This window comes from Scyliorhinus canicula, chromosome 21, assembly GCF_902713615.1.
Source record: "Scyliorhinus canicula chromosome 21, sScyCan1.1, whole genome shotgun sequence".
Classification (NCBI taxonomy): Eukaryota; Metazoa; Chordata; class Chondrichthyes; order Carcharhiniformes; family Scyliorhinidae; genus Scyliorhinus; species Scyliorhinus canicula.
Window position 1 is genome coordinate 56298384 of NC_052166.1, and position 13530 is coordinate 56311913.

General features: G+C 45.7%; 1 protein-coding gene across 2 annotated transcripts in view; it reads left to right on the top strand.

Moving 5' to 3' along the window:
• The first annotated feature begins 1169 nt into the window (after positions 1 to 1169).
• The window catches only part of med27 (mediator complex subunit 27), a 263109-nt gene continuing 250748 nt past the window's right edge, over positions 1170 to 13530 (top strand). For both annotated transcript variants that reach the window (XM_038781753.1, XM_038781754.1), the window contains exons 1-2: positions 1170 to 1413; positions 11986 to 12130. In XM_038781753.1, the coding sequence (XP_038637681.1) occupies positions 1211 to 1413; positions 11986 to 12130 (348 nt within the window). In that variant the 5' untranslated portion in view covers positions 1170 to 1210. The remainder of the gene's footprint in view (positions 1414 to 11985; positions 12131 to 13530) is intronic.

Below are 13530 nucleotides of genomic sequence, written 5' to 3' on the forward strand. Positions count from 1 at the left end.
GACATTGGTTAATGTCTTCTGAGAGTCAGGATGCTGGTTGATGCAGATGAAATCAATTGGAACGCAGGGCTCAGTAGTTGCAAGACATCTCCCTCAACTTTATAAGTAGGAGATAAGTTGAAATTGGAGATTTGGAGGCAATTTGTGGGTGTGCCATTAGTTTCTCCATCCAGCTAAGCATTTCACATTGCCTTCGGGCCCTTTTGATATAGGTAGGGTACAGGTAGGCCGTTAATGTCTGTCTACATTGTCTCCTTTAGGTACAGGACAGTTGCAATTCTAAACCTGGACCATCCAAGGTGTTATTATGCAGGTGTCAACACTGGGGAAATGATTACTTTGTTTGCTCACCCATTTGAACATATCAAGCTATATTTATTTTCAACAGTGACATACAATGGGCCGGTTTAGCTCAATTGGCTGGTTCGTGACACAGAGCAAGGCCAACAGTGTGCGTTCAATTCCTGTACCGGCTGAGATTATTCATGAAGATCTTGTCTTCTCAACATTGCCTGAGGTGTGGTGACCCTCAGGTTAAATCACCATCACCAGTTACCTCTCCCCCTCAAATGGGAAAGCAGCCTATGGTCATCCGGGACCTTGATGTGGAGATGCCAGCGTTGGACTGAGATTGGCACAGTAAGAATCACTAGCTTTTGGAACACAGCTCCTTCCTCAGGACATTCCAAACAAACCTGTTGGACTTTAACCTGGTGTGTAAGACTTCTTACTATATATACTTTGATGTCGAGATGCTGGCGTTGGACTGGGGTGAGCACAGTAAGAAGTCTTACAACACCAGGTTAAAGTCCAACAGGTTTGTTCCAAACACTAACTTTCGGAGCACTGCTCCTTCCTCAGGTGAATGATTCGAAAGCTAGTGTTTGAAACAAACCTGTTGGACTTTAAACTGGTGTTGTAAGACCTCTTACTATATAAACTTTATAATGGGCACATGTCCAGTCTAAAAAAAATAGGTTCCTGTGACACATGTCAGTAAATAATGAACTGCGCGCGAACTGGTGTTTCCCTTGAGTCCTGCAAACATCACCAAAAAATTATCCCTGGGAGTAATAGGTACCGTGCTGCACCCTGGGAACTGTAGTCCTTCCAGACTGCGCATGGGCTAAGCTCCAGTTTCGTCATCAGCGAGCGTCCAACGCGTCGTCATTAATATGCACCGAAGCGGTCGCCAGGCAGCGGCGGGAATATGGCGGATACTTTGAGTGTGGGGATAAATTTAGATGCTTTCGCTCACGCCATCAACGCCATCCAGCAGCTTCGCTCCAGCGTTACCCGCGTCTTTGACACTCTCAAGGATGGGATGAAGAACAAAGAGACTCTGGAGGGCAGGGAAAAAGCTTTCATCAGCGACTTTCAGGAGAACCTGCATGCTGTCAACAGGGACCTGAAGTAAGTCGGGCGCTGAGAGTTTTTAAGATCAGAACCTGAATTTCGAGCTCAGAGTGAGTCCTTCTCAGAAAGGCGTGTTTCAGCTGTTCAAATATGCAGCTGTGGCCTCGGATAAAACGAGTAGGGTTTCAGTGCACAGTCAGCAGTTACAGAACGTCTTCCTCATCTTTGTAATGAAGAGATGAATTGAACTGTGGTAGTCATTCTGTTATGAACACTTGAGATCCAGGGGTACTTTTCAGGAATATATCTCCAACCAGCTGATCTCTCTACCTTGGCTTAAGGTTTTTGTTAGTCATATAATCTTTATTGTCACAAGTAGGCTTACATTGCAATGATGTTACTGTGAAAAGCCCCTAGTCGCCACACTACGGCGCCTGTTCGGGTACACAGAGGGAGAATTCAGAATTTCCAAATGACCTAACGGCACGTCTTTTGGGACTAGTGGGAGGAAACCAGAGCACCCGGAGGAAACCCACACAGACACTGGGAGAATGTGCAGGCGCCGCGTAGACAGTGACCCAGCTGGGAATCGAACCTGGCTAACCACTGTGCTGCCTATTCTGACAACCATACTGAAGATTTGTACTCCAGAACTTGCTGTGCCTGTAGCCAAACTGTTCCAGTAAAATTACAACACTCGCATCCATCCATCAATGTGGAAAATTGCCCTGGCTGTGTCCTGTCCATAAAAAGTAGGGCAAATCCAATATGGCCAATTGCTGCCTCATTGGTAAAGTGGAAGGTGTTTACACAGCAATAACCTGTTCAATGACACTCCAGTTTGCGTTCTGCCAGGGTCACTCAGCACCTGACCTAATTGCAGCCTTGGTCCAAACGGTCAAAAGAACAGAATTTCAGAGATGAGGTGAGAATGAAGGCAGCATTTGACTGAGCCCTAGTAAAGACAATGAATCACAGGGAAACTCTTTGGAGTTATACCTCGCACAACGGAAGATTGTTGTGGTTGTTGGGTCATTGATCTCAGCCCTGGAACATTGCTGCAAGAGTTCCTCAGGGCAGTGTCCTAGGCCCAAGTGTATTCAGCTGCTTCATCAATGACCTTCCTTCCATCAGTAAGTCAGAATTATGGATGCTTGCACATTGTTCAGTACATTCATAAGTCTTCAAATATCGAGTGCAACATGGACAGGATTCAGGTTTGGGCTGGTAAGTGGCAAGTGATATTCATGCCCCAAGTGCCAGATATTGACCATCTCCAACAGAATAGAATCCAACCGTCTCCCCTTGACATTCAGTGGCATTACCATTGCTGAATCTCCCACTATCAACTTCTGGGGGTTACCATTGATCAAAAACTGGACTAGACATATAAATACTGGCTACAGGAGCAGGTCAGAGACTGGGAATTCTGCAATTAGCAACTCCCCATCTGACTCCCCAAAGCTGTTGACCATTTCCAAGGGACAGGTCAGGAGTTTGATGGAATACTCTCCCATTTACCTGGATACGTGCAGTTCCAACAGCACTGACGAAGCTCAACACCATACAGGTTAAAGCAGCCTGTTTGATTGGCACCACCTTGAACATTCACTCCCTTCACTACCGATGCACAGTGGCAACTTTGTGCATCATGAACAAGGTGCACTGCAGTAACTCTCCAAGTAACGCTCCTTTGACAGCACCGTCGAAACCTGTGAGCTACCTCCTAGAAGGTCAAGGGGAGTGGATGCATGGGAACACCACTGCCTGCAAGTTCCCCCTCCAAGCAATGCACCATCCTGACTTTGAACTATATCACTATCACTGGGTCAAAATCCTGGAACTCCTTTCCTAAAACCATTGGGTGCCCCTATACCACATGGTCTGCAGTGGTCATGAAGAAAGCTCAACATCACCTTCTCTACGGAAATTAGGATGGCCAATAAATGCTGAACTCGCCAGTAACACCCACATCTTGTGCATACCTAATAGCTAAGGAATAGTTACCCTGCGGAAACTGCTTTCAATTTGTTTTATGTCTTTGGATAGAAATTATTTTATATAATTGAAACTAACAATCAGAAATATTTAAAAGCAGGTTGTGCATTTAAAGCAGGTTATGCATTATTAACTTTGCAAATATATCTGTAGATCTCAGAATGAATTACGGTCTGTATATTTCCTGAAGAAAAGATTAAGTGTTTAACAGTTGAATTTACTGTGTGTGTGACTGTAGCTGGAACGGCACTGTGGATCATTCATGGAGTGTATTTTGACAAGTCTCTGCGTTTGCACAGATGCAAAACCGACCCTTTGCTCTGGTTCTTTGTGCGAATGCTGGTTTGATGAAGTTGCTTGAATTGATTATAGTAGTGGACACAAAGTGCATCTGGTGGTGAGCCTCTTTTTCTAGTTCAGGGCAGATACTGTACAGACTTGTCACTGACTGCTAATGGAGAAAGATGTTTTGAATTGTTTATCACAGAGTTTCTTATCCTTTGAAAACAGCCTGAGCAAATTTACAGCTTGATTTTTTTGGCGGGGGGGGGGGGGGGGTGTTGTAAGTTTGTTCGTAGTTTTTGTAGTTTCCTAAATTGCTGTTAGCTCATGTACTTGACAAATATTTGAGGAAGTGTTTTATTCAGCCACTTCCTGCTGAACACAATAAGGTTTACAAGTTGGATTTATTTGGTAGGTGGTCTTTAATTTCTCCTATAATATTAAAGGATGTTCTCCAGTATCCTTTTCTCTTGTATTGATAACCATACCCTTATGAAGCACTGATATATCTTTCTGATCAATAAGAGCTTGGGTGACTATCACTTTTAAAGCCTTTATGTTTTTTGTTTGAGGCAAATTGCAAAAATGCATGTCAGGGATACATCAGTGTAAAACCACATGTCAAACCCAAAAATGATGGTTGCTTATGAAGGAATGATCAGCCAGCATTGTGGTGACCTCACAAACATGGCGGGGAGAAAAGCCGAAGAGAGTGTAACATCAGGGAAGGTCTCAAAGGCATAACTGTATGGATTTTCAAGAAATATCACTAATCCTTGTGATTCTAAATTGCGCAAATCAGGGGTACCAAAGGCACGTTGGAAACAGAACCAGAGAGGATTAACAAAACCTTCAAGGCCTTCTACCAAGAGCTGTACACCTCAGAGCCCCCAACGGGGAAGGCTGGGATGAACCGGTTTCTTGACGGACTGGACATACCAGTCGTGGGAGAGGGAAGAAAACGGGACCTGGAAGCACCACTAGCACTGGGAGAGATCATGGACAGCATTAACTCCATGCAGACGGGGAAGGCGCCGGGACCAGACGGATTCCCGGCGGACTTCTACAAAAAATTCACGACAGCGCTGGCCCCACACCTGCGGGAGATGTTCACAGACTCGCTAGCTAGGGGCACACTGCCACCCACGTTAGCACAGGCCTCAATCTCGCTGATACCTAAGAAAGACAAAGACCCAACGGAATGTGGGTCATACAGACCCATATCTCTGCTGAACGCAGACGCCAAAATCCTAGCCAAAAGGCTAGAAGACTGTGTACCTGAGGTGGTCACAGAGGACCAGACGGGCTTCGTCAAAGGTAGACAGCTTACCTCGAACATCAGGCGCCTGCTGAACGTGATAATGACCTCCTCCGGGGAGAGAACACAAGAGGTGATCGTCTCCCTGGACGCAGAAAAGGCCTTCGACAGAGTCGAATGGAAATACCTCGTATAGAGGTACTGGAGCGGTTCGGGGTTGGAACAGGGTTCAACGCTTTGGTAAAGCTCCTATACAACGCTCCCATGGCGAGTGTACGGACCAACAATACCAACTCCCAATACTTCAGCTGCACAGGGGCACCAGACAAGGATGCCCACTGTCCCCGCTGCTGTTCGCACTAGCAATCGAACCGCTAGCAATCGCGCTCAGGGCAGCAAAAAATTGGAGGGGGATCCGAAGGGGAGGCAGAGAGCACAGAGTCTCACTCTATGCAGATGATCTGCTCCTCTACATCTCGGACCCACAAAGCAGCATGGACGGAATCATCGCGCTCCTGAAAAGAGTTTGGAGCCTTCTCGGGCTACAAACTCAACATGAGCAAAAGCGAGATCTTCCCAGTACGAGAGGGGGGGGGGGGGAGGAGGGGAGGGCGGGAGGGGCGGGGAGGAGGGGGGGAGGAGGGAGGGCAGAGAGGGGAGGGAGAGGGGGGGAGGAGGGGGGGGGGAGGAGGGCGGGGGGGGAGGGAGGGGAGGGAGAGGGGGGGGAGGGGAGGAGAGGAGGGGAGGGAGAGGGGGGGGGGGAGGAGGGGAGGGAGAGGGGGGGGGGAGGAGGGAGGGAGAGGGGGGGGGGAGGAGGGGAGGGAGAGGGGGGGGGAGGAGGGGAGGGAGAGGGGGGGGGAGGAGGGGGAGGGAGAGGGGGGGGGAGGAGGGGAGGGGAGAGGGGGGGGGCGGAGGAGGGGAGGGAGAGGGGGGGGGAGGAGGGGAGGGAGAGGGGGGGGAGGAGGGGAGGGAGAGGGGGGGGGAGGAGGGGAGGGAGAGGGGGGGGGGAGGAGGGGAGGGAGAGGGGGGGGGGAGGAGGGGAGGGAGAGGGGGGGGGAGGAGGGGAGGGGAGGGGAGGGGGGGGGGGGGGGGGGGGGGAGCAGCACTAAAGGGGCTGCCGTTCAAACAAGCCCAACACAAATTCCGCTACCTGGGGATCCAAATAGCCCATGACTGGAAAGGGATCCACAAATGGAACCTCACCAGCCTGACGGAGGAAGTAAAAAAGGACCTGCAAAGATGGAACGCACTCCCACTCTCCCTCGCGAGGAGAGTCCAGACGATCAAAATGAACGTACTGCCCAGGTTCCTCTTCCTGTTTAGATCCATTCCGATCTACATCCCCAAGGCCTTTTTCAAAGTGCTGGACAAACTTATCATGGCGTTCGTATGGGGGGGGGGGGGGTAAAAATGCTAGGATCCCAAAGAAGGTCCTACAAAAAACAAAATCCGGGGGGGGCTAGCCCTCCCGAATCGACAATTCTACCACTGGGCGGCAACAGACGAGCGAGTAAGGGGATGGATGCAGGAGCCAGAAGCCGAGTGGGTGCGTGCGGAGGAGGCCTCCTGCATGGGGACCTTCCCCCCAGGCCCTCGCCACGGCAGCACTCCCATCCACACCCAAAAAACACTCCAGCAGCCCAGTGGTGACAGCCACCCTCCAATCCTGGAACCAACTGCGGCAGCAATCTGGCCTGACCAAAATGTCGGACAAGGCTCCCATCTGCAACAACCATAGGTTCACACCAGCACTGACTGACGCCACCTTCAAAAGGTGGAGGCAGGACGGGGGGACACTGACAGTCAGGGACCTATACACGGACGACAGGATCGCAACACTGGACGAACTGACAGAGAAATTTCGGCTAGCCGGGGGGAACGAGCTACGGTACCTGCAGCTCAAAAACTTCCTACGAAAGGAGACAAGGACGTACCCACAACCGCCACGACAGACACTACTGGAAGACCTACTGGACGCAAGTATCCTAGAGAAAGCGACATGTATGACCGACTGGTAGAAAGGGACGACACCGTACTGGACGCAACAAGAATGAAATGGGAGGAGGACCTGGGGATTGAGATAGGGTGGGGACTCTGGAGCGAAGCACTGCATAGGGTCAACTCCACCTCCACGTGCGCAAGGCTCAGCCTGACGCAACTAAAAGTGGTACATAGAGCCCACTTAACAAGAAACCGTATGAGTAGGTTCTTCCCGGAGGTGGAGAACAGATGTGAACGGTGCCAAAGAGGCCCGGCCAACCACGCCCACATGTTCTGGTCTTCCCCAGACTTGTGGGGTACTGGACAGCCTTCTTCGAGGCTATGTCCAAAGTGGTGGGGGTGAGGGTGGAGCCATGCCCGATAGTGGCGGTCTTCGGGGTTTCAGACCAGCCAGACCTGGGGAGGAGGGCGGACGCCCTTGCCTTTGCCTCCCTGATCACCCGCCGTAGAATCCTGTTTGGCTGGCGGTCAGCAGCACCGCCCAGAGCTGCAGACTGGCTGTCCGACCTCTCGGAATCTCTCCAAATGGAGAAAATCAAATTCGCCATCCGAGGGTCAGACGACGGCTTCCACAGAACGTGGGAGCCATTCATGCAATTGTTCCGGACCTATTTGTGGCCAATGAACAAGAGGAAGAATAGTCGGGTGGCCAAGAATCAGGGGAAAATGGACGGGAATCGGGGCAAGGTAGCCGAGGGTGGGGGGGTGGGGGAGGGCTACGGGTTCGTTATGGGGGTTTGATGGCTAGCTAAGGCCCAAAACCAAACTGTAAATAAATGCCTATAAACATGTGCCTCGGCCATATTGGGGAATGTAAAATATGTATGCCGGCTAAAGGGGGCGGCCACAGTTGTTATTATGAAGCTGCTTACCTGTAAATATACATGTTAATTTTTGCGTTTTGTTTTCTAATAATTTGTAATTTGTTGGATATAAAATATGAAAACTCAATAAAAAACATTTCAAAAAAAAAAATCCTTGTGATTCTGTCCCTTAAAGCATTTACTTTCTTGTCGTGTTTCTTTGAATTTCTCTGCAAAGCTCATCAATGACTGCTCTAGAATATTTTAATTTTCAGATTTTTGATGAGTGGACTAATTCCGGGCTTATTGCATTTGGTTTTCAGTCATTGGGTGCTGGTGGGAGAGTAAATTTTAATACATGCACGGCCTGTTGATAATTTTATTCTTGGAATAAAAACCAATCATATGAATTGAAATGGAATCAAAGGATAAATTGAGTGCACCTAGTGAGAGATGGGGCATCTATACTTGAAAGATCTGACCCTAAGACAGCAACCCCTGAGCTTTAAATTCTTGATATTGGCTCCTTTTGATCATGCCTTCCCCCAGGGGCACAAACATTAACCATTAGTTAACGGTCATAAACACATAGCTCCATGGATTGTATATAATGTGAAGTACGTGGAATTACCTCCCTCCCTTGGATGGAAAAGGCAGAATCAACTAAGGTTCATACTTTATTTTCTGTCCTCTTATCTGTGCATATGGAACGCAGCTGAAGAAAGGCTCATGTAATTTTAGTAAGAAGTCTTACAACACCAGGTTAAAGTCCAACAGGTTTGTTTCAAACACAAGCTTTCGGAACGCAGCTCCTTCTTCAGGTGACTTCAGTCTTCAGTCACCTGAAGAAGGAGCTGCGTTCCGAAAGCTTGTGTTTGAAACAAACCTGTTGGACTTTAACCTGGTGTTGTAAGACTTCTTACTGTGCTCACCCCAGTCCAACGCCGGCATCTCCACATCATGTAATTTTATGCATTTATCTTGTCTGTTGAACTGCTTTTTCTAAAGAACTGGAGCGAGGAGGTGAGCAATTTGATTTGACTGTTACTTTTAAATGTTCATACAAAACTGAATATGTGACTATCTGGGTGTGATAATGTTTTTAGAAATGACAACTGGACTAGCAGAAACAAAATAACACCCAGGAAGGTGGAAAATGTTGAACCTCTGGGTTTGCCACTTGCCTTGTCTCAGTGATACTGCTCCCACCTCTGAGACTTCTAATCTGGGCTGGCAGTTCATGTGCAATACTGAGGGAGTGCTGCAGTGTTTGTGGTGCTGCCTTTAAGAGGAGATATTAAGCTGAGACCTATTTGCTTTTGCAGGTGGATGTAAACTGCCCCATGCTACGATTCAAAGAAGAATAGTGGAGGCCTGTGCCCGTGGTTATTTATCCCTCATCTAAATTTGGTTTAAAATTAAAAACAGAAAATGCTGGAAAAACTCAGCAGGTTTGACAGCACCTGTGGAGCGAGAAACAGAATTAATGTTTTGAATCCATATGATTCTTCAGAGTCTGAGTTCTTAATTTGTCTGCTTGTTGAGTGCAAATTGGCTGCTGCAATTTCCTACATGACAACAGTTCAAAGGTACTTCATTTTCTATGGAATGCCCTAGGTGACACTAAATGCAAGTTCTTTTCTGCCTAGCCTTGTTTTGCCCATTGTTTATATTGGTCAGCATTTATCATGTCCCTGTGTACAATTTTTACAATGTTTGGAATCATTCTAACTCCTCTTTAATTGACCAGGAAGTTCAGGATAAATTTGCTGTCCCTGCTGCATTAGCTAACCTCAGTAAGGATGGCAGTTGGGATTTAACAATGGCTTGAACTGTGAAGAGGATATTAACAAAGTTCTCAATTCTAACTCCTAGCAAGACAATTAACAACTGCATTGAGTTAAAAATTATCTATTAACCTCTGTGACCCTGGTTTGATACAAACAGATGGAATGCATATCCTGCTTGTACTAACTAGAGAATCTATGTGAGATGGGTTTGTGCAGTCTCAACTCTGGTTTTAATTTGATTTCACACCAGAAAACTGAACAGAATGTACCGACCTGTGCTAAATTGTTGGTCTTAAATTGGTGCTATAAAGGTATTTTTCTAAGGATGATGTTAAGAGTGGGGGTGGGGAGAACATCTAATCTGCTGTACTTTAATAATTCTCAACCGGTGCTGTCTAATCCCCAGGGGCTAACACAAGGTTTTAATGTCTGATGCCTATTAGAAATACCCAGTGTGTAAAATGCAGATCTTGTGCATCTATATCTTGCTGTCACACAAGTATTTACTGGACTTTCAAAACTACATTTTCAGATTATGGAAATGCTTTTGCACTTGAGGTTTGTCCACCTACTTCCCAAACCTCCTGGTGGTAATATACAGAAATTCAAATTGAAAATACATCTTTCAGATACTAGTTCGCTGTATTTATGCAGTATCATTGCGCATGTGGAATGAACCAGTCAGCCTGGGGCTGTAAGTTGTGAATGCGTGAAGTGGCGCAATACCTTTGTTTAAATTTTTGCTACCTCTTTCCCCCTTCTTACCTGTGTGACGGTCGTGCCACATAGACTCCACAGGCTGCCTTTTTGACCCATGTTCTGATACAGTGATTCCTCCTGTTTACTTTATTGTAATCAAAAGGATCCTTTGGGCTTGTCTGAAACAAAATAATAGTTAAAGGGAGAGTTATTCAGTGTGAAATTGGCAACCAACTGTCTGCTCCGATTTTGTCCCTGACTGGTTCCAATTTTTCTTTCCCATAACATATTGTCAGGTAGAGTGATCTTGCAGGATTGGAGACCCGGTATTATCTTTAAGTATCTACTTCAGCTCATCTACAACTTTGTCTGTATCTTATCCCTGTCAATTTCGGCTCATCTAGTCGCACTGTGCTTGCTAATTTAAATGGGCTCCTGGACCCCCAATGCCCTTGTTTAAAATTCTTGTATTTGTGTTCAAATCACTTTGTTCCCTTACCACACATACTCACATCTGCTTCCATACACCATCTCTGTAAATGACGAGGGGATGCTCATTAATCTACATTGGAGGACAGTGTTGGAGGAACACGGCACTTATTGGGTTGGAGAGCTGCACAACCTTAGACGGGCGAGGCCATGAAAGGATTTGAACAACCAAGATGAGAATTTTAAATTTGTGGTGTTGGGGAAATGCCAATGTAGATTAATGAGCATGGGTTAATAGGTGAACAGGATGTGATGTGGGACAGGACAAGGGGCTCTCAACTGTGGGCCTCCTGGACCTAAGGATTCAAGAGGTCTGCTCAAAAATAACCAGAGAAACTGTGGGCTTTGAAAATCAATTTTCAAATGTGCTTAAGAGCCATGACCATTTGATGCAGCCTTGAACAGAAGTACGCCACTCAGACAGGCATAATAATAATCTTTATTAGTGTCACAAGTAGGCTTACATTAACACTGCAATGAAGTTACTGTGAAAAGCCCCTAGTCTCCACATTCCGGCACCTGTTCGGGTACACAGAGGGAGAATTCAGAATATCCAAATTACACAACCTCTTTCTGGATTTGTGGGAGGAAACCCACGCAGACACTGTGAGAGAGTGCAGACTCCGCACAGACAGTGACCCTAGCCGGTAATCGAACCTGCTAACTACTGTGCTACCGTGCCGCCTGTAAGAATCCTCACAATAGCAACCTGCCACCACTCTCCTCCCCCAAACTCTGATCTGGCTTTAAGCAACTAGTTTCATATTGAGTAAAACATTATTTTGTGATATTTTACTCCGTATGAATGTTCCATTGTATAACAATTTTAAAAACACAATATGTACTAATGTTGTGCTATGGCGGGTATGTGGAATTTTTTTAACACTGGAGGATGACCTCGTAGGCAAAAAAGTTGAAAACTGCTGTAGCTGAGGTGCTTGTTGTTGAAATGGGGGACAAAATGTGGAGAGTGTTGCATTATTTCCGCATGGATATCCCATCTAGGTGCTAAATATCAGTGTTGAAAGGTTAACTGTTAAGCACTGTCAGTCGGGATGTGTTGTTTTATAATCAAAATTTATAAGATGTGATTGTGAATGAATTTGTTCAATGTTGCTATGTATCCATAGCAAAGAAGAAATTGGCATTTGACAACTCCCATCATAGTCCAAACATCAGTTGATTTGATCATCTCCTGGTTAATTTTGATGAGAGGGTTTTTAAATTAATTTTTATTGAAATAAAAATGACCGTGTGTATATTTTGTACTGCAGAGCTTCTGACTGATGCTGTTGCTTTTGGTTTTCAGTGAGTTGGAACGCCTGAGTAACCTGGTGGGGCGACCATCAGAGAGTCACCCGCTCCACAACAGTGGTTTATTGAGCCTTGATCCAGTTCAGGATAAAACCCCCCTGTACAGCCAGCTTTTGCAGGCATACAAGTGGTCCAACAAGGTAGGTGGCCTATTAATACTTTTCTTTGTCAATTCTGTCACCAGCCAGAATAGTAATGCTGGCCAACAGACTATTGCTATTTTTACTTTGGTTAATTTTTGAATTTCATAGAAATTTTACAGCGCATTAAAAAAAAAATCATTATGCAAAATATACTGTTAAGATGAGAGATGATTTTCTGGGCAACTGTGCTTTCTATGCATACGCTAAATTAGTAAATAAACTTGTTCAAATAAAGGAGGAAAGGTAGCACTTGGCCTAAAGAAAGCTCTACAAGTGTCCGCTCTTAAATATTTCAAGATCACTGTAACCCTTGCCAACTGGAAAGGTGTCAGGAACAGTTGTGCAGCTGCCAACAGCCGTAGTGCAAGCCGCACGCGCGGCATGCACCACTGTTCCTAATGCCTTTCTGATCAGCAGCAGGAGTTAGTGTTAGTCAATATTCAGTTTCTAAATGGTACTTTGTACTGCCTTGTGTCTTTCCTCATGTGGCTGTCAATTTTTGTTTCGTGACACTATTGTAAAGTGTCTTAGGCTATCTCACTACAATACATGTGCTATATAAATGCATGTTGTTGTTGTTGTTGTTGTGTGTGTATATAGGAAATGCCATATGGATTTTATTGGATCAAAAATGAGTTGAACTAATTGGAGGTAACACAATTCCAGGTTGGGTTCAACAGTTGTTCAATCGTACCAAAATGAGTAATAGTTTCTCAACTTGGAACTAATTTGTGTGTGAAATAAGTCTACCGGTGGTGGATTCAGTCATGTAATACATTTTTGACAGTTTGGTTTAGTCCATGACTGAGGTTAAGCTAGTATCAGCGAATGCAATTTTGCTAAAATAAGCATTTGCCTCCTCTCCCTATCTGTAGAAAGATGGGGGGAGAGCCAAGCCATCAGTTAATTTTAAGTTGCTTCACCTAAGTGTAACACATTTAGGTTTTGTGGGTGGGAGAAGGAGGATAAATTTTTGCAGCCCATTTGTTATTCAGATATTGACATTGAAGTCTGCTAAATTGACTTTTCACAATTGTCAGAAACTCTTGTTAGAGCCTAGTCAATTTCAGCTGCATTTCCCACACAATTATTTTGTTAAAATCAATAGGACTTACTGTAGTCTAAGCAGCTCCTGCATTATGCATATTGGATTTATCAAAGTGTAATGTTTGTTGAACCTCACTGAAGATGGAAGTTGGAAAAAAAAACCTGTACTACTTGCTGCAACTAACTCAATTTAACTAACAACTAACTTAATTAGCTAAATTGTGTAGCTTTTTCAAAAGGAGAAAAATGAATCTCATGGTGCTCATTTCGAGTCTGAGTACGTATTGTTATGCAATGAAATGTATAATATTTTGTTACCCACCAAGGTGGCACAGTGGTCATCACTGCTC